Source organism: Hyaena hyaena, unplaced genomic scaffold (assembly GCF_003009895.1).
Source record: "Hyaena hyaena isolate Hyena2069 unplaced genomic scaffold, ASM300989v1 scaffold_1258, whole genome shotgun sequence".
NCBI lineage: Eukaryota > Metazoa > Chordata > Mammalia > Carnivora > Hyaenidae > Hyaena > Hyaena hyaena.
In genome coordinates, this window is record NW_024081893.1 from 393,893 (window position 1) to 420,208 (window position 26,316).

Below are 26,316 nucleotides of genomic sequence, written 5' to 3' on the forward strand. Positions count from 1 at the left end.
TTCCATCTTATTTCATGAGCTTCTGACCTTTGAATTTTTGCAATGAGGATTATAACATGTAATAAAGAACAAATTGTAACAAAAATCTCCAGAGATTCCATGTGTTCAGATGGAACCTCTTAAATGCAATACAATTTAAGGATTAGAATTGTTTAAAAATATATAGATGAAGAATTAGTGTTGGTAATAAGTAGATCTGTGGGTAATGTCTCCCTAAGAATGTCTCATTTTCTTTAAGTTGGGAAATGGTGGTCATTTGGGTCCCTGTCCTTAATGATCTCAGAGGCTCTAATTGAGGGTAAGACTAAAGTGACGTTGCAGAAACAGCTTCGTTGAAGGAGTGAATCATTTACTAGATCCTAACGAAGTGTTCTAGGTTTTCAAATAAGTTTCCAAAGATGCTTATTTATCTGGCTGGTGAGTCAGAGAACTAACAAGGCAAATGCTTTGGACAGGTCTTGAGTAAGACAGGGAACATATCAGAACTGAAGAGTTGATGACCAAGCCAATAGAAAGCAAATATTTTATAATTTTCTTTCTTTTTTATTTCCTTTTTCATTGTTCCTTAATGTTTAGAAAATTCTTTTGAAATATCAGCGATCTTTAGTTATGCTAAGATTCTGTGTATGATTAAAGGGCATAATCATAACCTCAAAAATACGGTGTGGCTTTGAGGATAAATACAGGGAAAAACCCTGAAGGAAAGGTGGAATTAATGGGGTGAAGGGACAAAGTCATTGTGGAGCAGCTCCCCAGCAGACCTTCTTTTCTCTTAGCTCGCCTTGAGAAAACTGAGGGAGTTCGTGTGGTTGGTATTTTATGTAGGAAAAGCATTTTGATTACATCATCCCACTGAATTATCATCAGGTTCTATTGGACATCCAAAGATATTTCATTTTGAAATATTTATGAAGGAGAGATCTGAGTTAAAGTTTCCTTCTGGTGTTATACTTCAACATGGTAGGCCTTGGTTGCCATTCATTTATTAGAAAATATTTACTCAATTCCTATTCTATTCTCATCAATATATTTAGCACAAGGATGCACCTAAAATGTCACCTTCTAGGAATCCCAGTCCTTTGACTAGGTTCCCATTGTCAGTCTTTCTGATTTCATTTCCCATTTCATCTCTCTTGGATTCCATATCTCATTATTTTAGTCTTTCTTGGCAATAGCTTTAACTTATTTTTGTCATTGTCTTCCTAAGTTTGTATCCTCACAAAACCTCAGTCCTGGAAGAGCTTTGTGGAGGAAAAATAACTTACCTGTGCAGATTGATGCCACTAAACTTAAAAATTTCCCATTTCTGTGGGGCACTCAGCACTCTTTTTCTTGGTTGTGTGTGTGTGTGTGTGTGTGTGTGTGTGTGTGTGTTTGCATTCTCTGCTATGACAATGGCAAACCATGTCAATTTTTCTTAAACCTCTAGTCTTCCATATTAATACTGCCTGTGCATCTCCCATTCAGAGGAGAAAATTCAAAGCTCCATAACTGGCTACCTTTCTTCTCCAGAATAGACAAGAAAGATCAAGGGTTTAAAATTAGTTTTGCATCCAGATTCTGCCACTTACTGGGTGAACTTAACTGTCCTGAGGCACAGTTCTGTCACCTGAATAGCACTCATTAGATGTTGACAATTCCCTCCTTCCTCTCCTCCTCTTAATTTTCCTTTCCTCCTTAATTTTTTCTTCTCTTCTTCTAACATTCTATCTTCTTTTCTTCCCCGTATAGAGGAAGATATATTAAAGTTAATCCTTTCATTTCAACTCTAGATTCTATCTTTTCTGGCCTTTCAGGGACCTCACTTTATCCTTCTTATCCCTTCAGCATCTTCTTTATTAACTCCTTTCATTAAGCATTTAAATGTGTGTAAATCCATTCTTCCTAAAAGCCATATAAGCTTTTCTTAGACCCCTAAGCACTTCTCCGGTGGTAAAAGTCTCTGTCTCTTTCTTTTGTTACTTTTGAGGTGTATTTTCTGACTGTCTCCACTTGATAGTAGAGAATATTTTTGGTGTGTTTGTAGTGTATGAACCCTGGACTAAGCACCTCTCATTCCCTCCTCAACTTTTTTCTGCTCACATTCTTCTACTGAACCTGCCTTTACCAATGCCTCTGGTGACTTGGGTCGCAAAATGCAATGGGCTAGTCTTTTTTGTGTGTGATAATACAGAAGATGTATATTTATGCAATGTTTTTTTAAAAATATAACTTACTGTCAAATTGGCTTACATACAACACCCAGTGCTCGTCCCAAGTGCCCACCTCAGTGCCCACCACCCATTTCCCCCTCTTCCCCACCCCTCAATCCACCCTCAGTTTGTTCTCTGTCTTTAAGACTCTCTTATGGTTTGCCTCCCTTCCTCTCAGTAACTATTTTTTCTCTTTCCCTTCCCCCATGGTCTTCTGTTAAGTTTCTCAAGATCCACATAGGAGTGAAACCATATGACATCTGTCCTTCTCTGACTGACTTATTTCACTCAGCATAATACCTTCCAGTTCCATCCATGTTGCTGCAAACGGCATGATTTCATTCTTTCTCAACAATGGACTAGTCTTAATACCAACCTTATTTATCATTTCAGTAGTAGGCCTATTGGTACTCCCTTTTTTTAATGCAGCTTTTATTTCTTGCTATCAATGAAACCACTGTGTCCCAACTTTTTATTTCACCTTCTGGTCATTTTTTTTACTCTGATTACTTTTTAGGATTCCATTCCTTTGTTTACTTATTGAGTATTGTCCTTTCTCAGTTCTTTTTTTTTTTTTTTAAATGTTTTATTTATTTCTAGGAGAGAGAGAGAGACAGCGTGAGCAGGGGAGGGTCAGAGAGAGAGGGAGTCACAGACNAGAGACAGCGTGAGCAGGGGAGGGTCAGAGAGAGAGGGAGTCACAGACTGAAACAGGCTCCAGTCTCTGAGCTGGCAGTCAGCACAGAGCCCGACGCGGGGCTCGAACCCACGAACCGCGAGATCATGACCTAAGTGAAAGTTGGACGCTTAACCGACTAAGCCACCCAGACGCCCCATGTCCTTTCTCAGTTCTATCTTAGTTCTCTTATCTTCTTAGTCTCTGCTCTTTTCTCTTAATGGTTCTAGCCACTTTCAAGGCTATGCTCTTTACTTCCATTTTATCTTTTGGAGTCTGACCTATGCTTGCTGGATGCCTTCAGATGATACAGTCATCATGGAGTCCATATGTTCACAACACAACCCAGCATCTCCTCTCTCAGGTCTCCTCATTCTGGGATCCATAGTCAGAAGCCTGACTGTCCCCTCTGGCCCCACCCCGCCCCCCCGTCTCTTGCACCTCCTGTATCAAGTCAACCACTGAACTGCCAAATTTATCTCCCAAATATATCTGTAGTATGCTCATTTTCCCCATCCCCACAGCCATCGCTATAGACAAATCAACATAATGTCTACCCTAGATTGATCAAGTGGATATTGGGGCTATAAGTACTTCCTTAGTTTATAGAGGCAGTGGCTCTTAATTCTAGAAGGGACACCTAAATATATTCTTGGCACTTAAGGAACCCCAATAACTAATTTTTGCCTTTGGTTTGGAGGAGATAAGCATACAAATGAAAGAAAGCTACTTTAATGATACTGAGAATTATTTTACAAAACACTAAGTGAGATTTTTAAGAGGAGGCTAAAGTTTTACCAACTGTGATGAAAAAGACAATAATTGATTACAAAATTTGATAAGAGACTTACTTTCACTAGGGATTTAAGAAAATCAGCCATCTTTGAATGGAGTGGCTACAGCAAATTGTCCAGGGGGTTAATTTTGAGCCATGACCAGAATAGATAACAATTTTCCTGGGACAGGTTACAAAACCAATAGGAAAAAAGAAAACAGTGTGAGACAGGGGAATGATAAAATTAGTTTTACATGGGTGGAGAGAAGATTTGTGTGTAAAACTGGCCAGCTGTGGAGTCTGGAGGGATTGGTGTGATTGGCCTCTGTAGGGCTTCAGAGAATACTAATTTGAATTTTTCTTGAAGGTGATGGAAAATTGTGGATGCAACCTGAGCAGTGAAATAGTAAGACCAAAATTGTGATTTAAAGAAGAAACATAAGGGGGCACCTGGGTGGCTCATTCGGTTAAGCGACCGACTTCAGCTCAGGTCATGATCATTGCAGTTCATGAGTCCAAGCCCTGTATTGGGCTTTATGCTGATGGTTCGGAACCTGGAGCCTGCTTCAGATTCTGTGTCTCTCTCTCTCTACCCCTCCTTGCTCATGCTTGTTGTCTCTTTCTCTCTCTCTCTTTCTCTCTTTCTCAAGGAATAAATAAACATTTAGAAGAAGAAGAAGAACCATGGGCTATAGTGTGGAGGATGGGTTAGAAATGGAGAATGCAGGGAGGACATTTTGGTAACTGTTGTGGTAGTCCAGGTGACAAAGATAGGAAATGGAGTCACTCATTTTGAATGGTGAACTCATTGAACATAATGACCACAATGTGTTCTACCCTTCCTATTTCACTGTGTGCTGCTTACAAGTGTTTGCTTTTATAAAAAAAGGGACCCCAGGCATGCATATAACTTTATATTTTGTATTGTTTTCTTAGAACAAATTGTTAGAAGTAGAACTAGTAATTAATAGGCATGGATATTTTTAGATTCAGTGATGTTGGTTTGTGATGTGTCCTTTGAAGTATCTCTTCTGTAAATATTTTGAATACATTTTCCTCCCTTTTTCTTTGAAGAGCACACTTTAAGGAAACTGAAAACACACTCTTTTCTCCCTGACATGTAGTTTTTAAATGTTTTATTTATTTCTGAGAGAGAAATAGACAGCATGAACAGGGGAGGTTCAGAGTGAGAGGGAGATACAGAATCTGAAACAGGCTTCAGGCTCTGAGCTACCTGTCAGCACAGAGCCCAAAGCGGGGCTCGAATCTACAAACCGTGAGATCATGACCTGAGCCAAAGTCGGACGCTTAACAGACTGAGCCATCCAGGCGCCCCTGACTTATTCTTTTATTTTTTTTTATTTTTTAAATACATTTCTTTTTTTTAAATTTTTTAATGTTTTATTTATTTTTGAGAGAGAGAGAGACAGTGTGAGCAGGGGAGGGTCAGGGAGAAAGGGGGACACAGAATCTAAAGACAGGCTCCAGGCTCTGAGCTAGCTGTCAGCACAGAGCCCAACGCGGGGCTCGAACCCACGAACTGTGAGATCATGACCTGAGCCAAAGTCGGACGCTTAACAGACTGAGCCATCCAGGCGCCCCTGACTTATTCTTTTATTTTTTTTTATTTTTTAAATACATTTCTTTTTTTTAAATTTTTTAATGTTTTATTTATTTTTGAGAGAGAGAGAGACAGTGTGAGCAGGGGAGGGTCAGGGAGAGAGAGAGGGAGACACAGAATCTGAAACAGGCTCCAGGCTCTGAGCTGTCAGCACAGAGACTGATGTGGGGCTTGAACTCACAAACTGCAAGATCATGACCTGAGCTGAAGTCAGACGCTTAACCGACTGAGCCACCCAGGCGCCCCTCATTATTTATTTTTAAAAAAACATTTATTTATTTATTTTTGAGAGAGAGAGAAAGAGAGCGAGAGTGAGAGCGAGAGAGAGAGAGACAGAGAGAGAGCGAGCAAGCAGAGGAGGGGCAGAGAGAGAGAGGGAGACAGAATCCCAAGCAGGCTCTGTACCGTCAGCACAGAGCCAGCCTGGGGCTCCAGCCCACGAACTGTGAGATCATGACCTGAGCAGAAATCAAGAATTTGACGCTTAACCGACTGAGCCACCCAGGTGCCCCTACCGTTATTTCTCACAGAGGTTAAAACTTGATGAGATTTTCTTGGCTTGCTTTCTTCGTCTTGTACCCCCATCGTTGATGAAATCAGAGTGCTTGGTGAATGCATTAATGATTATACCTCAGACTATAGCCAGTATACAGGAGTCAAAACAATGATTTTTAAAGTATTGATATTAAAAAAGCAGCTGTTAGAGAAAATTGAAAGTAAATGAATAAAATCAGTGATATTTAGAATTTAAATAACACTGGTTAATACATTGAAGGGAAACTTATTAGGTCAAATCAGGGTCTAAATTTAATGCTTGGCAGGATCCCTTTCGGTTAGGCCTTAACTTTTAGTTAATTTGATCAAGCCACTGAGTTGAAATGCAAGATGACAAACTTATATTAAGCCATAAAACAACTTTCAAAAGAAACAATGTGACGAGAGAAACATGAATATGAAAATTCTTGTGATGTGAAGCATTCTTTGAGGCCAGTCCCATGTATGAGGCAAAGGAATCCTCTAACAGAATGACAGCAGAAACATTTCTGAAGTGGGAAAAGCCTCTCTGTTGGGAATGTCAAATCGAGTCAGGATCAATCTGTTGTAGAGGAATTTTGAGACTGTCTAAACTAAGTATGAATTGGATTTGCATATTTATGTCATGTGATCAAAACGAAATTGCGTATCCATGCTTATGCTTGCAGTTCTTCCCACCTGACTTACCTCACCTCTCTCTATCTTCAGCATACCTGTCCCTTCTGTTTAAACTTGGCCTAGTTTTCCTGGCTGTCTGGAGACCATTTATAAAATATCCTGCCTGTTTAGTAATAGCAGTAGTATAGAGTCCAGGCATGAATATATTCTCAGAACTGTCTTTGAGAACTCTCAGACTGCTTGGCATACCCTCACCTCTCTGAGAGATTCCTCTAGTTTCTTGTTCAGAATCTAGAGCTCTTCAGATAAGGGATTAGTGCCTGACTCAGTGAGAGCCATCTTCCAAGAGCCAGGGGCCCAGGAAGTAACCTAGAATGAAGTATCTTTCCAACAGACATCCCCAGTAATGCACGGTGACTAGGTAATAATAATAAGGATTAACATCTGTTCAGTAGTTATTACATATATCAGGCACTGCTTGTCTAACACAATGGTGCAACCAGAACTGTAAGTTGGGACCATATTGCTGAATGTCTGATTAATCATGAACAGTTTCTAAACTAGTTGGTGAACAGATGCTGACAAGAGTCCCTTACGGCTCCTCCAACCCTCCTAACTCCTGTAGCTAGCCTACTGTTCCTCTTGGGCTTTTGGAACTTCCCATGATCCCTCAACTAAAGAGTTAACATCTCACCCTGCAGGGGCCCTCTAGAACCCTGGCCAGACTTCTGGAACCCCAGTCTGGATGCAAGGGTATTCAGAAGGTGTTCATTAAGGATGCATTAATAAGCATTTGTAACCTGAGTCAATTGTCTGGGATTAAACCTTAGCTCTGCCAGTTATGAGAAATGTGATTTTTGAGCTAGTTAATTAGTATTTCTTTGACCCAATTGATAATATATTTATCTCAAGGGATTGTTTTGAGATGAAATGAATTAATACATGCAAAGCATTTAGAAGAGATGTGACATATAAGTATTTTTAAAATTTTTTTATTAGCTGTAATAACAGTTAAATGTTTTGACCATCGTCTCTCAGGACCACATTAGATTCCAGTGTTAGGGGAAAGATGGGCAGTCCCTGATGCTCTCACTGTGCTGGGGGTGGGGAGAATTCCTGCATACTCTGAGCAGCATTCCAGTCCTTTTGAGACCTGGCTGTGTAGGAGGTGAGAAACTTTCTTTTCTTCTTTACTTCCTACCTTATACTTTAAATTAATTGCCAACATTTAAAAATCATAAAATTTCACAGGTGAGTGTTACTCAAATGAACTTTCTCTAAACTGGCATCTATGGCATTTAGGAAGCTAATGGCATTTGGGCAATCAGAAGAGGTGTTTGTAAACTGCATCTCTCATTCCCTTTTGAGGCCTTGGGCAAGTTATTCTGGGTCTCACTTTTCTCCTTTGTAAAATGGAGATTCTATTACCGTGAGAGTTATGCTGAGAAATGTGCCTGACAAAGTGCTGGATTTTAGCACATTGTTATTCATTTGCAGGTTACTGTGTAAAGCTGAAGGAAATCTTAAAGTCCATCTCATTTGATTTGTTTTATCTCTATATCAGGGGATCCCTAATGGGTCAGACTAAAAAAATGTTAGTCTGCCCAATTTTCTTTTATATTTACTTACCTGGCCAAGTATTTCTTTGTCTAAACGAGACTTCTTAATAAAGCTAGTCAAGTATTTATAAAAACATTTACCAAAAGTACAATTATATGATGTATATTTCAGACAATGCAATTTTAGAAATGTTGAATATGTACAATAAAGCAGGGTATCACTGTCAGAATTCTTTCAGAAATGTGTTGGAAAAGTATTTAAATAAAATTATAAACTGCTAGAAAAAAATAAGGTCGTATACCTCACAATAAGTATTACATCATTCAAATATAAAATTATCTGGAGTAAAAGGGACCACAATATTCTAAGATGTGAAATTTTATATTTATTTTATTTTATTTTACTTTACTTTATTTAATGTAATTAATTAATTTATTTATTTTAATGTTGATTTAATTTTGAGAGAGCTCAAGTGGGGAGGGACAGAGGTTATCAGAAGCAGGCTCCCCGCTGACAGCAGGGAGCCCAATGTGGGGGAACTCATGAACCACTGAAATCTGACGTTCAATGGACTGAGCCACCCTGGCGTCCCTGAGATGTGAAATGTTTTTAAATGACAAAAAAGATTGTATCCTATGAAATACACCTTTCAAACATAGTAACAATAATAACAATATGTCCTAATTACATATTAACACAAACAAGTTAAATTCTTCTTTCTTCTTTTAGCTTTTGGAGGCTGAACTGGTCGTATTGAAAAATGGCTACAGCTCTTCCCCAGCAACTGCTCTGGACGTATATTTATAACTTGCTCCCAGATACGGAATCTTTCAGAATCTGCTCTTCAGAAAGACAATAGCTCAAAACATTTTAGACTATAGATTTTGATCCTGACCCTGCCACTTTTTCTCCCTTCAAACTACAATGAGGAGTTTGTAAAAAAAAAAAAAAAAAAACATAAAAAATACTAATGTTTGGCTTTTTAAAAAAATCTTATTTATTTCAGTGTTAGCTTTTGTGTCCTGGGACTGCAGGAGTGATTCTGCCCACTGTTGGTGCAGAGATGCCCGAGCTCTTCCCCCCTCAGCCCCTGCTTCACTGCCTAGCTCTGTGCTGGGAATAACCCTTGACAGGTCTATTGAGGAATTCTGTCAAGAATTAGAACTTGATTGTAAAAGTTAAGTTATTTTGTTTTAAAATGTTTTTAATTTATGGGGCGCCTGGGTGGCTTAGTCGGTTAAGTGTCCGACTTTCGCTTAGGTCATGATCTCGCGGTTCGTGGGTTCGAGCCCCGCGTTGGGCTCTGTGCTGACTGCCAGCTCAGAGCCTGAAGCCTGTTTCAGTCTGTGACTCCCCCTCTCTCTCTGACTCTCCCCTGCTCATGCTGTCTCTCTCTCTCCTAGAAATAAATAAAACATTAAAAAAAAAATTTTAAATGTTTTTAATTTAGATTTTCCCAAGCTATAAAACTGTTTGAGTATAACACTTATTTTACACATATAAACTAATATTTACAATACAACTGCATTTTTTATGTTATTTTTTATTTAATTTATTATTAAAGTGAAGTAAATATTGATGCAGTAAGGCTGAGGGTAAGAGAGAAGAAAGAATAGAATCTAATTCCTTGGGTACTTGTGCTTCTGGTCAAAAGGTTAGAGATCCAAAAAAAGATAGAAATCATAAAAAGAGGACTTTTACATAAAAATGGGTTTAGGAATGGGTAATATAAAATATCCCAGAGTAAAAAATAAAGATAAAAATCTCGACTAGTTGACTGAGATCTCAATTTATTTAATTATATTTCTGTACCAGGTATAAAAGGAGTACAGAATATCCAGCCTGTAAGCAGAATATTGGGGCTTGTTAATTTTGAATTATTCAAGAGCATGTGGAAGTGACAAAATTTACCTCATTATAAAAGTTTCTTATGTTCACTTTGAAACTTAGGTATCCAATCATCTTGCTTTCTTGACATCCAGATTTAGTTGCATGCATGATCTCTTATTTGGCTTTTTGTTTATTAATTATTACAGGACACAAGAGATGAAGGTAATGAGACTGAAGCCAGCCGGATGAGTAAATTAAGAAGAACAAGAAAGAAAGTCACTAAACAACATCTATCTTCAACTGAAGTAGGAGAAATGGATACATCCAACTCAAAAGGTATCTTAGCTACTAGGTCCCTCAGGAATATGATGTCAATTGCGATCTCTATTTGGTTCTCCTTTTCATGAAACATTTTCTTTTCATCAAAGGGAGAAACAAAAACAAAGAAATAAAATTTAGTTCTACATAAGCAACACAAAGATAGCAAATATAAGGGTATAAAGTAAACATATAAAAAAACAAACAAAATATTTAGAATGTCAAGGGAGCATAATTAGGTGGATAGTGGGGGAGGGGGGAGAGAAAAGACAACAGAGAGAATATATGCATAAGCAGGGAAGCACATTTCTGCTCTGAGACTGAGTACAAAGATCATTACCAAGGTTTGGGAAGCCACAATAAACATGTGGAACAAGTTGTCATACCACATGCTGGAATTCCAGCTAAACTCAATGGATCTGAAACAGTCCTAAACTAAGAGGTAATAATAAACAATAAGAGACACAATCCAGGAGCAGCGGTGTTCCAAGGTAGGGGCACAGGAATGGCTGATGCATGGTAACAGTAAAAATCAAGCAGAGTGTTTGTCAATTTTATTATTGCTTTAAAATTTTCTGCAGACCACCCCTTACGGCCTGCAACCAAGGCAAACCATTTCTATTGCCCCTCATTTGGTATGTCACAGCCTAGGAATAAATTATTTTCTCTAAGATTCCTCTCCATACCATGGTAAAGGACAGTTGAAAACCAAGGTAGTATGTGTTTTAACATTTTTCTTTATTATTAAAGAAAGGATCAGAAGCCAAATGGTGTGCCACAAGTTGGGGGATATGAGCAAGCCAGTTGTGGGAACTGGCTCTGCAGATTCTCATCTGCCACAAGACGCTAAGGACTCCGAGAATCAGACAACAGGGATAAAACCCTCCCACGTCAAAACATCAGCCAGTGCTCCTTGTAGTGAATTTAACACGAACTCCAGCCATTCCGGTAAGGACTGGGAAACTGAAATGTGATTGTAGCCTCTGACCCCAAATATGTATTTGAATTAGAGATAATGTGGCCTTGATTGAGGAGTGCTAGTCTTGGAGTCATCGAAGAATTTACATACCTATCATTTATAAAAGACCTCATAGTTTTCTTTAACCACTTGGCTGCTTATCTAGAAAATGGCAGGGTTGCAATGGATGATCTTTCTAGTCTTTTTTAAAAGTGAAATTCTGTTATTCAAAGTTTCTGGCTTATCAATAGTGATATAACTACTTTGGTCTATCTGTGTACAGGTTAAAAATCTCTGGGATCCAGTAAGAAACTAGTTAAAATGAAATACTGGGGCATCTGGGTGGCCCTGGGTGGCTCAGTTGTTGAGCGTCACACATCAGCTCATGTAATGATCTCATAGTCTGTGAGTTCGAGTCTCACGTTGGACTCTGTGCTGACAGCTCAGAGCCTGGAGCCTGCTTCAGATTCTCTGTCTCCCTCTCTCTCTGCCCCCCTTCCCCCATGCTCTGTCTCTCTGAAAAATGAATAAACCTTAAAAAATGAAATATTTATTCCATAAGGGAATCCATGATGAGAGGGTTGAACAAACTAGATTTCAAAAGGCAGAAATATGACCAGGTGTGAAGTTAGGTGTCTACCCTGGCTACTGATGCCAGTTGCAACTTTGAGAATTCCCCAAGACTAACCCTAATTTTGATAATTTGCTATAAGGACACACAGAACTCACTGAAAGCTATTATACTCAAGGCCATAGTTTATTACAGTGAAAGAATACAGATGAAAATCAGCCCAGGGAAGAGACCCAGCAGGGAGAGTCCAGGAAAGTTCTAAGCATGGTGCTTCCACTTTTCTTCTCCCAACAGAGTCATGGACAGAACCACCCTTTTGGTAATGATGTGTGACAATATGCATGGTGTATTCACAAGCAGGGAAGCTTACCTGCGTCTTGGTATCCAGAGTCTTTACTGGAGTTCCATAGTGGTGCTCGTAAGCACACTCTGAAGTGGTGCTCTACTACTACCACAAACGTAGTAACTTAAAAGAATACAAGTCATTAGCCTATAGTTCTGTATGCCAGAAGTCAGGGCTGTCTCAGCTGGTTTCTCTTATAAAGATTTTGCAAGGTTGAAGTCAAGGTGTTGGCCATCTGGATTCTAATCCAGAGACTGTAGGGAGTTCATTCAGATGGTTGGGAGAATCCATTTCCTTGGGGTTATAGGACTGAGTCTTCTGTTTCCTTGCTGGCTGTCAGCTGGAGTGGCTCTTTCCTCCTGGAAGCCTCTGTCTGGTCTTGTGTCTCAGGACAAAGACAATCTGTCAAATCCTTCTCTTGTTTGCAACCTCTTCAAATTCTCCTTCTACATCTCTCTTTTCTCCTTACAGCTGGAGAAAGTTCTCTGCTTTTAAGAACTCACTTGGATAATCCAAGACAATATCCCTATTTTAAGGTTTATAGCCTTAATTGCCTGCATTTTAACATATTCTGTAGGTTTCAGGACTTAGGATGTCAACATCTTTGTGGGGCAGCTCTGCCCACCATGACATTTCTCATCCCTGCATTTCTCTGTGTGTTGGCTTTGTGAAGTTCTCCATGAAATGAAGGTGAGCACTGGCAGCCTAGCGTCAGGAACTATCGATACAAATGCTACAGGGCCCAGGAAAATAATACAAATGAATAACGTGGGCTTGTATAAAGAAACAGTCAGTGATGCTGGCTGTGAGAAACTAGAGGAGAGGTTGACACATTGTGGCCCACAGGATGAATTCAGCCTGCTGGCCATGTTTTGTAACTAAGATTTATGTATTGTCTGTGGCTTCTTTTGTGTTATAGTGGCATAGTTGAGAAGTTGCAACAGCAGATGCCGTATGACCTGCAAAGCTGCAAATATTTACTCTTTGGCCTTTTACAGAAAGCATTTGCCAACCCATGGATGAGAGGATGCGTGTCTCATTTCAGGCCACCTCAGAGCTCCAGCAACTGGTTGCTATGGAGAAATAACCACCCAGTTGTACCAAATTTAGTTTCTACAGGAGAAGCTTGAACTCAAGATTTTTGTATGCAATTTTCAGATTTTTAAGTGTCAACTATTTTAAATGTTTCCAAACACTGTAAGACAACTAGTAAGAAAACATCTGCTAGCCACATTGGCTCTTCCATCAACAGTTTGTGACCCTTGTTATATATAGTCGCAGCCATAAAATTGAGATGAAATTTACCATTTCTTAGTCTTAAATCAAAAGAATCTGTGGAAGAAATTTGTGTCATGAGCTCTCTTTGCATCAAGCGACTATGACTAGGATTATGGGTATCATTATTGACTCAGTTTGGTTAATTCAGGAGTTCCCTCTTTGGCCCTGGGCTAAATTAAATTTTTTACAGGCCCAGAGCACCAAAATATTTATAGCTTCCAGTAAACCACCACTACAGAATTTAAAGATATATATGAAAAATCCATCCCCCAATAAGTGTTAGAAATTTAAACGTGGTGTTCTCTTCTTTGTGATACCACCCTGATTCTAAAAAAAAAAATTTTTTTTAAGTTTATTTATTTATTTTGAGAGAGAGAGAGAGAGAGCATACGTAAGCAGCGAGAGGGTCAGAGAGAGAGGGGGAGAGAGAGAAAATTCCAAGCAGACTCTGCACTGACAGTGTATATAGCCTGATGCTCGGGGCTCGAACTCTCGAACCCATGAGGTCATAACATGAGCTGAGATCAAGTATCCGACGCTTAACCTCTTAACCAACTGAGCCACCCATGTGCCCCACCACTCTGACTTAAAAAAAATTTTCCTTTCAAAGAAACTTCCCCTCTGGACTTTTTTTTTATTGTTTTTATTTTTGTTCCTACTTTGTACTTGGTTATTCTGTCACCTGGGCTGACATGTTATATCTGGAGAGTGGGGTCACATTTGCTCTGAGAGGGTGTCTGTCAGAGTAGCCATGTGGAGGAAGGAGGGCAGGCCCTGGGAACCAAGTGTGACACATCGTCCCAGGCATCCCATAAGCTAAATGTGTTGCAGAGTGCACACTTTGATGCTCTTTCCCCTTTTTAAATTGACATTTCTGAAAGCTCAAATGCCTATTCAATTTGCCTTTTATAAATGACCACGGCTTGTTCTCTGTAACTGAAATATGTCCTCATCGTCACTGAACACGGACAACATTTCTCCGAGGCCTTTTAGTTGCTATAGAGCTTTGAGGTTTTATTTTAATTTTAATTTTTTTAGTGTTTTCTTATTTTTCCCCCCTAAACACTCACTTCCTCTGTAAACGCAGATTGATTTAATTTATTAGTCCTCCGAGGGGATGAGAAAGGAGAACATCTCCCAGGAACCACACTGTAAGAAAAACAAATGAGTCCCCGAACTAGCAATTATCTGCCTGCTATTCATCATGTGCATCTGGGAAGGTCTGACCAAAAGGTTTAATTGTAACTAACAAGTATGATTTATTTGAAGAAAAGAAATTCAGACAATGATACAATAAGATTAGTTGATTCTTTGAAAATGAAATTAGATTGGTAGAATTCTCATATTTGGTGGAAGAATTAAACATTTAAATAAAAAAAAAGATACCAAATTACCAAAACATGTGATGCCAATTTCTACTTCTTAGTTAGATGAGGTCAAATCACGGGTTTATTAACTGATTTATTCGCACACCCCTTATTAAAGGATTAAAGGAATCGTCATTGCACATCTGTGAGATGCTTGTACTGCCGCAGGTACTGAGGATATAGCAGCAAATGAAGCTAAGCCTGTGTTCTCCTGGAAGTGACATGCAAGCGGGGAAGGACAGAAAGTAAACATGTGATTGTACAGTATGGTGGGTAGTGATAAGGACTCTGGAGAACATGGAAATGGGATGATATATTGTTAGGGGCTGAACTGTGTCTGCCCCAAATTCATAGGTAGTTGGAATCCTATCCCCTTGTACCTCACATTGTGACCGCATTTACAGATAGGGTTTTAAAAGAAGTAATCAATGTTACTCTTCTTGTAAGAAGAGAAGATTAGAACACCCACAAACAGAGGGAAGATCATGTGAAGACAGACATTTACGAACAAAGAGAGAGGCTCTCAGAAGAAACCAACTCTAATTTATACTTTGACTATAGACTTCTACCCTCTGGAACTGTAAGAAAATACATTTGTACGTAAGCCGCCTGGTCTGTGGCAATCATGTTCTCACCCCTAGCAGACGAATACATCTAATTATTGTCCAGCCACAGTGAAACTTGGTGATCTTTGAATGAATCGGGGATTAGACCTGGTCATATTGTGATCAGATCCCATAGAATTAATACTCCAGGTGATTGTTTCATTTATTTATTTCAGCACTTTTAACCATGGTAAAGTATACCACCTTTGCATCCAATGGCATATGTATTGTCTATAGTTCCCCCATTCAATAATATAAGCTGTATGAGGGCAGGGCTTTTTCTGACTTCTTCCTAGATGTATGTCTAATAAATAATAATAATAAGTAATACATGGTAACTAAACAACCTATTTTGAGTGGATGTATACTTTTCTTATTTTAAAAGAATGCATATTTATTGTAGAAATGTTAGAAGATACAGACAAGGCAAAGAACTAATAAGATTGCCTGTGTTCATATTACTGATGAACCAATAAAATGATCTTCCTTCTTTGATAGGAGATGAATAGTATGTTTTTATGTTGTTAAAATATTTATAGCTTGTATATTAATTGCTTATTAGTTTTAGAATGCTACTTGCCTGAAAATTTCCGTCTTTTATAATTTTTTAACATTTATTCATTTTTTGAGAGCGAAAGACAGAGCATGAGCGGGGAGGGGGAGAGAGAGACACAGAATGTGAAGCAGGCTTCAGGTTCCGAGCTGTCATTTCAGAGCCCGAGGCAGGGCTTGAACTCACAAATGGTGAGATCATGACCTGAGCTGAAGTCAGCCGCTTCACTGACTAAGCCAGCTAGGTGCCAGAAATTTTCCATATTTTAAAATGTCTATCAATTTTATTTTCTGTAAGGAGAATTGTTCAACCTGGGCAGAACACTCAATAATTCAGGATAGGTTGGGAAGACAGCAACTGCTAATTTAGCATGAAACATTGTAATTGCTACAGCTTAATTGTTTGTGTTAAATGGAAGGTAGTTATAAAGCCTCAGGAGTCCCAGAGTAGCCAAATGTATCAGTGACAGGACATTATCTCTAATATATTTGTATAGGTGGAACCAGTAATTTGTTTTCCTCATGCTTCAAGTACTTAAAGTCTACTTATTCGGTGTTTTTAAACTGTCAATCTTTATGCCTATTTTTAAAGCCAATTATATTTCAAAAAAGGATATTCAGGTATCACTTTAAAATTATAGCTGCTCAGCATCAGTGATGTGACAGATTGATGGGGATTCAGATTCAGACATGATCATGGTATCATTACTATGGTTAGAGTAATTTTATTCACTTTATGTGCTTAAGAAGCACTTATATGATGCTTAATGTCTGCCAGGAAGTGTTAAATAACTTGTTTAATCGTCACAGCAAGCCTATGAAGTGGGTAATATTGTGTCAGTGAGAGAGCCCAGGCATAGAGAGGATAAAAAAGAGTCTCGGGCACCGGCAGGATTCAGAGGGAGGTAGATAGGCATCTCTGTGTGTTGAATCCTCACAGTCGGCTACCTCTCCTTGCAATCTGGACAGTAGCTAACATGTATGATGTATACTATGTGCCCAGTCCTTCTATATGCTTTAGATATATTCATTCATGTTATGGTAACAAGTCACCCACTGCGAGTTAAAAGTTCTGGTTTCTAGTTTCAATTTCGGTACACGACTGAGAGTGTGATTTGGACTACCTCACTGACCTCTCTGGGACTCAGTCAAGTTAGTTGAATTAGGTGATTTTATCTCCAAAGTTTCTTCTAGCTCTGAAGTTTTAGAATTTGCAGTCCATCTAAAATGCCTTGAAAATATACACATACCTACACACACACACACACACACACACACACACACACACACACACACACATATTTGGGGTTAGGTTTCTGGCTTTAAAATTGAATACTCAGTCTAGATTTTTCACTTCTTACACTCTCATCCTTGAAAAACCCTTTTGTTTGCTCACTTATACTGATTTTAAAATTTAAATTTGACAGAGACAAACAGATGTCTTAGATTTAGATGCCATTATAAAGCCCTTTTGGGAAACAAACAAACAAACAAAAAACCCTCAAAATGTAAACCCGCAGAAAATAAATAAAAACCAAACAATTTTCCTTTCATCATACAAAAACTTTTAATTTAGGCATTACCGGTTAGTTCAAGAAGCTCGGTCTTTCAATGATAGTCATCTGTATGCAGACTTGTGTGGTGCCTAAGCTGTCCAGTTAAGCAAATATATTCTAAACTTCCACTGATGCTGCTCTGTGCTTATTCAAATAAAGGTAACTTTCGCCTAACCCCAAGTGCTAAACAGTTTCTATGGCCGCTGAGAGACCATGTTCTTGGGAATATGGTAAAGGCAGGGCAAGAAAGGTAAGATCTCCAATCTAAGCCAATAGCATGAGTATATGATGCTTTTGTTAACGATCATGGTGACTAAGTCACTACTCTGTAGCTTCCTTTTGCTTTTCAGTTCATCATGATCTAATGACTTAGGGCCACTCTCTATTTTACAGATAACATGAGGGATGGCACTCAAATTCCAACCACACCTCATCTGTCCTCTAGAATGAAGCACATTAAACAAGAGATGGCCAAAAATCACCTTCAGTTTGTGCGATTTGAAGCAACAGACCTCCATGGTGTGTCCAGATCTAAGAGTATCCCTGCACACTTTTTCCAAGTAAGTTTTACAGGTAGAGTTATGATTAAATGTAATTTCATGACCATGAGCAAGCAAATGGTCCTAATAAATCTTTCTTATTTTATTGTAATCTGTACAGAAATTAAAGCTGAAAACCAAAAATTTATTTTTTTCTTCCTTGTTCCTCTCCAGACACATTATTGCTCCCTAAGGAGCTGAACGTATACTTTCAGGACCCAAACAGCAATTCCTTTACCCAATAGAAATACAAAACTAATTAATACTGGTAATTTTAGTCTTTCTGCCTTGAATAATTTCCCTCTATAGAATTATCTTTTCTCTCTTACTGCACTTATGAAGATTATATTTTGTTTGACATGAGAAAATTGCAACAGAAGACCCAAGAGCAAATATCAAATGAAAAAAAAAAGACTAAATAGAATTTGCTAAGATAAAAAGCATATCCCTTTCAGCTTCTAATTCTGATAAGAAAATACCTTATTGCTGTTGGATGACTTAAAGAATATGATTAAGTTCTTGAAACTAGTGATATTAAGAAATATTCTATTTTTGGATATATTTTGAGACTTTCTGAGATTTTTTCCAGTTTATGTCATAATTTATTTTAATGACTGATTTATCACATCATTGAAACATTTCTTAGAAGGAAGGGACATCAGTTGACATCAGTCAGTATTATGTATGAAAGTTAAGCATCCATGAAGTTTATTTTTAAGATATATCTTAACTTTTATCATTTTAGTATCAAATTGTAATTTTATCATTTGTTTTATGTTGGGAAAAACTGAGCATCCTCAAAAACACTTTTTTTTTTTACAATAATTCCAGCAGGTTCAAATTTGTTTCTTAAAATTGTTCAACATCACTCATCATCAGGGAAATGCAAGTCAAAACCACAAGGAGATATAATATCACACCTGTCAGAATGGCTGGTATCAAAAAGACAAGAAATAACAAGTGTTAAGAAAAAAGAAATAACAAGTGTTGGCAAGGATATGGAGAAAAGGGAGCCCTTGTGCACTGTTGATGGGAATGTAAATTGGTGCAATCACTGTGGAAAACCACAGATTCCTTAAAATATTAAAAGTAGAAATGCCATACCATTCAGTAATTCCACTACTGGCTATTTACCCTCCAAAAATGAAAACATCAATTCAGAAAGACATATGTACCCCTATGTTGATAGCAGCATTATTTACAAAGCTAAGAAATGGAAGCAATCTAAGTGTCCATTGATAAATGAATAAAGATGTGGTATACATATACAATGGAATATTTTTCAGCCACAAAAAGGATGCTATCTTGCCACTTGTGACAACATAAATGGAACCTAGAGGGTACTATGCTAAGTGAAATAAGTCAGATGAAGAAAAAAATACCATATGGTTTCATTTACATGTGGAATCTAAAAAAAAATGAAACAAATGAACAAACAAACAAACAAACAAACAAACTGAAACAGATTCATTAATACAGAGAACAAACTGAGAGTTGCCAGGCGGCAGGGGGTAGGGAATGGGTGAAATAGGTGAAGGTAATTAAAAGGTACAGAACTTCCAGTTATAAATACGCCATGGGGATGAAAAGTACACCAAGGGAATATAGCGAATAATATTGTAATAACGTTTTATGGTGACAGATGGTAACTACGCTTATCTTGGTGAACACAGCATAATGTATACAACTGTTGAATCACTATGCTGTACATATGAAACTAATATAACCTTGTATGTCAACTATATTTAATAACAAAAATGAAAAAAAGAAGCAACCCCCCCCCCAATTTGTCTCTTAAGAAATTCTTTAGACCTGCCTGAAGATATTGTTTTTCCTTCATTCAGGCAAGAATACATGTTGGTTAATTTTGATAACAAAATGTCAAGTTTACTGTGAATAGGCCCAAGAATCTAATTTATATGAGTTTCTTTCAATCAATAAGAAAATACAACTGGTACTTCAGGCACTTGCCAGAGACCTCAATATAAAACTGTTTGCTATTCAGTTTTTGTCCAATTTTAATCATTTATTCCACTAATGGCATCTCAAAGCTACATATTTAGAGTATCATACAAGTTCCTCAAAGATACTCTTTTATGAAAATATAATTTAATATGCTCCCTCTATTCACTGGGGATTTCTGTAATTGACACAAAAAGAAAATATCTACATTTCTTTTTAAAAAAAATACTATTGAAAGTACTTTACATTATCTTGTTCAATGTACAGCATATTAGAACCAAATTTTACTTGGGAGTTTACATGGATAAAAGGTTTGTCCATTGTAAGAATTTTAATATAACTTATCATTCTTCCTCTCAATTGCTGTATTTACTTTTAGCCTTAGTTTGCTAATACAAACTCACTTTCCCAGTTTATTACCTAATTATTGTTTTATTATTATTTAATGATCATATAGTATCTATATATTTTTAAACAAGACACTTTAAATTTATTTTGGAACTTGTAAAGATATAAATAATAGTGAATAGAAGCATCTGGATGGCCCAATCAGTTAAGCATTCAACTTCAGCTTAGGTCATGATCTCACGGTTTGTGAGTTCAAACCCTGTATCTGGCTCTGTGCTGACAGCTCAGAACTTGGAGCCTGCTTCAGATTCTGTGTCTCACTTGCTCTCTGTCTCTGCCTTGCTTGTGTTCTGTCTCTCTCTCAAAAATAAATAAACATTAAAAAAATAATAGTGAATATTTGCATCATGAGTATTTGTAATTTAAAATTAAATAATCTATTTTGGAAATTTTATTGAAAATAGATATAAAAAATAAGTTCAGCTGGACAAAATAATATAAACAACATGTGTTTATTTGTAAATACAATTTTAAATGGGGAAATCATTAAACAAAGAGCAGAGTCCATAATTATAATTTGCCTGTCACTTAGTAAAAAGTACTTTCAATCTTTCTAAAGTAACTTTTAAACCTTTTTTTATTTGTGGAAAAGAAAATGTCAATTTAAAAATTATTGTTTGACCATGAAGGAGGATATAAGAGATAATATAATCCATATTCTTCATTTATAAATGAGTGAAGTGAAGGCCAAAAAAGTTTTATGGAATGCTTTCTTAAAATTATACAGACAATTAGAGGCTGAGCGGGGATGTCCACCTGTGATTCTTCATTTCTAGTTTCAATTCTTCTCCTCCTCCTCCTTCTATTTTTTTTTTAAATATTTTATTTTTAAGTAATCTCTACATCCAATGTGGGGCTCAAACTCACAGCCCTTAGATCAAGAGTTGCATGCTACAAACTGAGCCAGCCAGGCACCCCCCAGTTCAGCTTTTATATTTCTTTTTATTCTTTATTTAAGCTTAGCATTCTTTCTTACTAAAATGAAACAATACAGATTTTTAAAAAAATAAGCCACCTACTAAGAATAGAGGACAAGACCGTTCTGTAATTGGAAAATACCAAATGGGGAACCTCTGATGATGATGATATCTACTTTTTAGAGAAAATTATCAGGGCGCCTGGGTGGCTCGGTTGGTTAAGTGGCCAACTTTGGTTCAGTTTATGATCTCATAGTTTGTGAGTTTGAGCCCCATGTCTGGCTCTGTGCTGACAGCTCAGAGCCTGGAGCCTGCTTTGAATTTTGTGTCTCCCTCTCATTCTATCCCTCCTGCACTCACCCTCTGTCTCTGTCTCTGTCTCTCTGTGTCTCTGTCTTTCAAAAATAAATAAATAAATAAATAAATAAATAATAAAAGGAAAACTTATCATGTGCCTGACACTGTGCTAAATAACTTACAAACATTAGCTGACTTTTTTTATTTTTTATTTTTTTAAGTAGGCTTCATGTTCAATGCAGAGTCTAATGTGAGGCTTTAACTCACAACCAAGATTAAGACTTGAGCTGATAGCAAAAGTTGATTGCTTAGCCAACTTAGTCACCCCACAAACATTAGCTTATTAAACCTTATAACCAGCTTATACTGTCTCTGTTCTATCAAAAGATTTGTTTTTATTTAAATTATAAGCAGGTAATGTAGATTCTATCTTTGATCTAATCAGAACATGGTACATGATAGAATTTATAACTAATCTTTGGTGGCCTTCGCTGTGGTCCAAATTTCAGTTATCACAGAGATTTAAGCTATTTTGTAAGAATTCGTATTGAATTCGTAGCAATCTGTACTGGGGGGTGAAGTTGTCCTAGTGCTTTATATTTATATAAGGTAACTTAATTTGTTGTCATGAACAAGACATGTTTGTATATATTTATATATTTCCCACTACTAAGAAAGAGTAGTTTGAATTCAGAATGTCCAAAAAATAATAAAGAAAATTACAGTGTTAAAAAAAATTTCTTGAAAAAAATACAGATTAAGTCGTTTGAAGAATATAGTGTGACTTTTTACTATTCTTTAAATTTGTGAAGGCCTAGTGGAATGAAATAGTAACAAGCTGTTCTCTATTGTTCATAATCAAGTGAATACAAACAGATTTAAATTGGAGGAACTCCTGGAAGTCTCATGAGTAAAATATATTACTCCTTAAGTTAGACACATACAAAACTAACAGATTTTCAAACGAAGAAAGTGAAAGGTAGGGAAATAATATTATTTCTTACAGTAAAAATTCAAATGAAAGGATTTCATATTAAACTAGTCTAAAATTCCACAATATGTGTGTGTGGATACAGGTCCTTGAAGGAGTTGAAAAATTAAGCAGGCACTGAGTAACAGAATAGTGTTTTACTTTCTCTACTTTATGACTGGCAAAAGCAGATTTGGATCAGCTAAGCCAAATGGCATCTGAAAATATGTGTATAGATGGTGGAAAGTGAAGGAGTCAGTGGCTTAAGGTCAAAGGCAGACGAGGGACCAGTGGATTGCCTCTGCTAGCTTCGGCCCCTCTTTGGTAGCCATGCTCAGTGGGATTGGAGGTAATATAAGAAAGAATTTGGCTTACGGAATGTTAGTATTTTTATTAACCTCATGATGCGCACTGATATTATGGGAACCAGACTTTATAGTTGGCTTTTCCTCTACCATCAATGTAACCTTCAACACATGAAGCCTTGTTATATTGCAATGACACTATTTCTAGAAATTGTTTTCTATGTCTGCTCAACTTTATAACCTCATCATGTTCCTGTTTGGCACATAGCAAAAGTTAAATAAATGACCACATCTATTGACCCTGGGAGGTATATAGCTGGAAAGTGCCTTAACAATCATCTAGTCTAACACTTGTGTTTCACAGATGTGGATGCTGATTGCACATATTCCAGTGATTTGCCTCACTTTGCACAAGTAATTAGTGAAAGACCTGGAGCTAGAAGTCAGATTTGGTAACACCCAGTTCATGGCTGACTTGAAGACTGTGACCTTTTGGAATTCTAGCTCACGGGCAAAGTTTCTGGGACTGTGGGGCTGTGAGGCAGGCATTCTTAGTGGGCTGTAAAAGTGAATGAAGACAAAAGTGCAGTTGTCAGTAGACCTGGCTCCTTTGATATTTGGATGACTGTCAAGTGTGTCCTACGACTGATCACAATCATCTCTCTGGGAAGAACCGAGGATTCTCAGTTAATTATGTGGATTGCAATAGAATAAGCCAAAACAAAACCTTATCTGAAGTATTAGCAACTATTCCATAAAATTAAAAGGACTAGGTTATAATCATTTTGAATAATTTCATAAGGCTTTACCTTTGCCATTTGCTATAAAGACAATTTATCATTGTATTTTTTTATTTAGAACTGCTATTTTCAGATCCAAGAACATACAAAGCCTTGAAGGCTAAAAATGTTAACAGTTGCTTATAAAAGTAGCTTTGGGTTTATTTTAAAATATTTGAAATTTACTTGATATTAAGCTAATGTTAACCAACAGACGTTAGACACGCTTTTTCTTTTCTCATCGGCAATGTCTCCCCCGACCCCACCCTTTTGTTTATTGTCAAGTTTCAAAACCTGACTACTGTGTCTAATTTTTTTAGGAAAAAGTGATCCATGGCGTTTGCATGCCCCGAGGTTATCTTGAATTGATACCAAATCCTAAGGATGATGAAGTGGATCACATAAGAGCAACATGTTTTAATAGTGACATAGTCCTGATGCCAGAGCTTTCAACCTTTCGAGTGTTGCCATGGGCTGAGAGAACCGCCAGAGTGATATGTGACACTTTCACGGTGACTGGGGAGCCTCTTCTGACTTCCCCAAGGTACATTGCCAAGAGGCAGCTGAGCCAGCTGCAGGATTCTGGCTTTTCCCTGCTCTCTGCCTTCATCTATGATTTTTGCATTTTTGCTGTGCCCGAAATTATCAATTCAAAGACCATATCTTTTCCTGCCTCAACATTGCTAAATAATCATGATCAGCCTTTTATCCAGGAACTCGTTGATGGTTTGTATCACACAGGAGCCAATGTTGAGAGCTTTTCCTCCTCTACCAGACCTGGTCAGATGGAAATCTGTTTTTTGCCTGAATTTGGCATCAGTTCAGCTGATAATGCGTTTACCCTCAGAACAGGCGTCAAAGAGGTGGCAAGGAAATATAACTACATCGCCAGCTTTTTCATTGAGACCGGATTCTGCAATTCAGGAATTTTGTCTCACAGTCTCTGGGATGTCGATGGGAAGAAAAACATGTTCTGCAGCAATTCGGGGATTGAGGAGCTCACGATCACTGGGAAAAAATGGTTGGCAGGACTCTTGAAGCATTCCGCTGCTCTCAGCTGCTTGATGGCTCCTGCTGTTAGCTGCCGAAAGCGTTATTCCAAGGAGAGTAAAGACCTCAAGGACAGTGTGCCTACAACATGGGGATACAATGATAACAGCTGTGCTTTTAATATCAAGTGTCATGGTGAGAAAGGCACCCGGATAGAGAACAAACTGGGCTCGGCCACTGCAAATCCTTACCTGGTGCTGGCTGCTACTGTTGCTGCAGGCTTGGATGGACTTCAAAGCAGTGATGGTGTCCTGGCTGGTCCAGATGACAGCACGGACTTCTATCAGTCAAAATCTTCTGAGATCCCTTTGAAACTGGAGGATGCTCTCGTGGCCCTGGAGGAAGATCAATGCCTGAGACAGGCTCTGGGGGAAACTTTTATTCGCTATTTTGTTGCCATGAAAAAATATGAGTTGGAAAATGAAGAAACAGATGCAGAGAGAAATAAATTCTTAGAATATTTTATTTAGAATAGCACCCTTAACTATTCTTTCAGAGATGTGAGTTTTACTTAAGTAGCTGATCTCCCAGAAAGAAAAGATTGGATTTTTATAATTAACAACAAAAAGACTACAAATGCTTTCGCTCTTTTTTGTCCCCATGGAGTATTTGACAGATATGAAGTGGGACTGCTGAGAGATTCTGACAGTAGAAACAAACAATAAAGTTGTGGTGCGGCTGTGTTATGCAAATTTACCAGGTCTTGTCAGTCAGTCATCATTTCCTCTGTGTACGTTGACCTAGATAGAAATATGCAGTTATTTCGGGCAACAGATACATTCACACAATAAAAAAGGTCTTCAGAAGTACAAAGCAGAATTTAAATGACCAAAAAAAAAAAAAAAACCAACAAAAGGAATTCAATTAATTTCAATTATCCACATAGGTTGTGACTGCCAGGGAGACAAAAATGCTTACTAATACAGTCTCACTAATCACGACCTCTGGAGGGCGGGTGCTCTGTTTCCTGTCGCTTTCCTATCCTTCTGCTACTACCTTTCCAGTTGGTCAACTCACAGGTAATGTGGCTAGGGCAACACTCTTGGGAATGGAGCCCACACAAGATGGAATACCGACACGGAAGCTGTTTTGTGGAGCAAATTTTGCAAGCATCATTGTGATCTTTCTAAATAAGTTCAGTGAGTTTTCAAAAATACGTCACTGATGACAAGTTAGCAGAAGTTCTCACATATATCCTTTCTTTTCACCATTTTTTACTAGCTCCTGAAAGGCCTGGGAAGTTCAGGGCTATGATGTCCATGAGAAACGAATCTGTACGGAATAAAATTTGGCTGGGAACGATGAGGTCAAATATTTGAAAGTCATGAAAATTTTTCTTTAAACAATATCTCATATAGAATCCCATGCATAAAACACAGGTGGAATGGGAGTGTGTGGAGTTGGCTGGGCTCTTCATGCTCTGTTCTGTTCTTCAAAGACGTCCGTAGTGCTTTGTGAAGTGTCAGAACAACTGCCTATATAACCAGGGCTATGTTTGCAGCTTAAGTTTATCTTTAAATGACCAATTCTCCTGCCCACAGAGGTGGGTATGTCCCAGAGAATATTAAATATTCCAGACCTTCATTTGAATGAGATAATATTGTTCACTATCGATAAAGTTTAGCTTCATTGGGGAGGAAATCCAAAATCCACTGACTAGCAAATGAAAACCCTATTCAACTGCTTAGGATCAAACAGATTTTATGTTCAATTAAAACTGACAGTGGCCTCAGTT

General features: G+C 37.8%; 1 protein-coding gene across 1 annotated transcript in view; it reads left to right on the forward strand.

The window, feature by feature from the left end:
* Window positions 1–25,277, forward strand: part of LGSN (lengsin, lens protein with glutamine synthetase domain) — a gene marked incomplete at its 5' end in the record, with an annotated part of 32,244 nt that extends 6,967 nt beyond the window's left edge. Inside the window, 4 exons of the mRNA XM_039223073.1 lie at window positions 10,013–10,142; window positions 10,875–11,072; window positions 17,748–17,914; window positions 23,852–25,277. Of these exons, the coding sequence (XP_039079004.1) occupies window positions 10,013–10,142; window positions 10,875–11,072; window positions 17,748–17,914; window positions 23,852–25,051 (1,695 nt within the window). The remainder of the gene's footprint in view (window positions 1–10,012; window positions 10,143–10,874; window positions 11,073–17,747; window positions 17,915–23,851) is intronic.
* Between the last annotated feature and the right edge of the window lie 1,039 nt (window positions 25,278–26,316).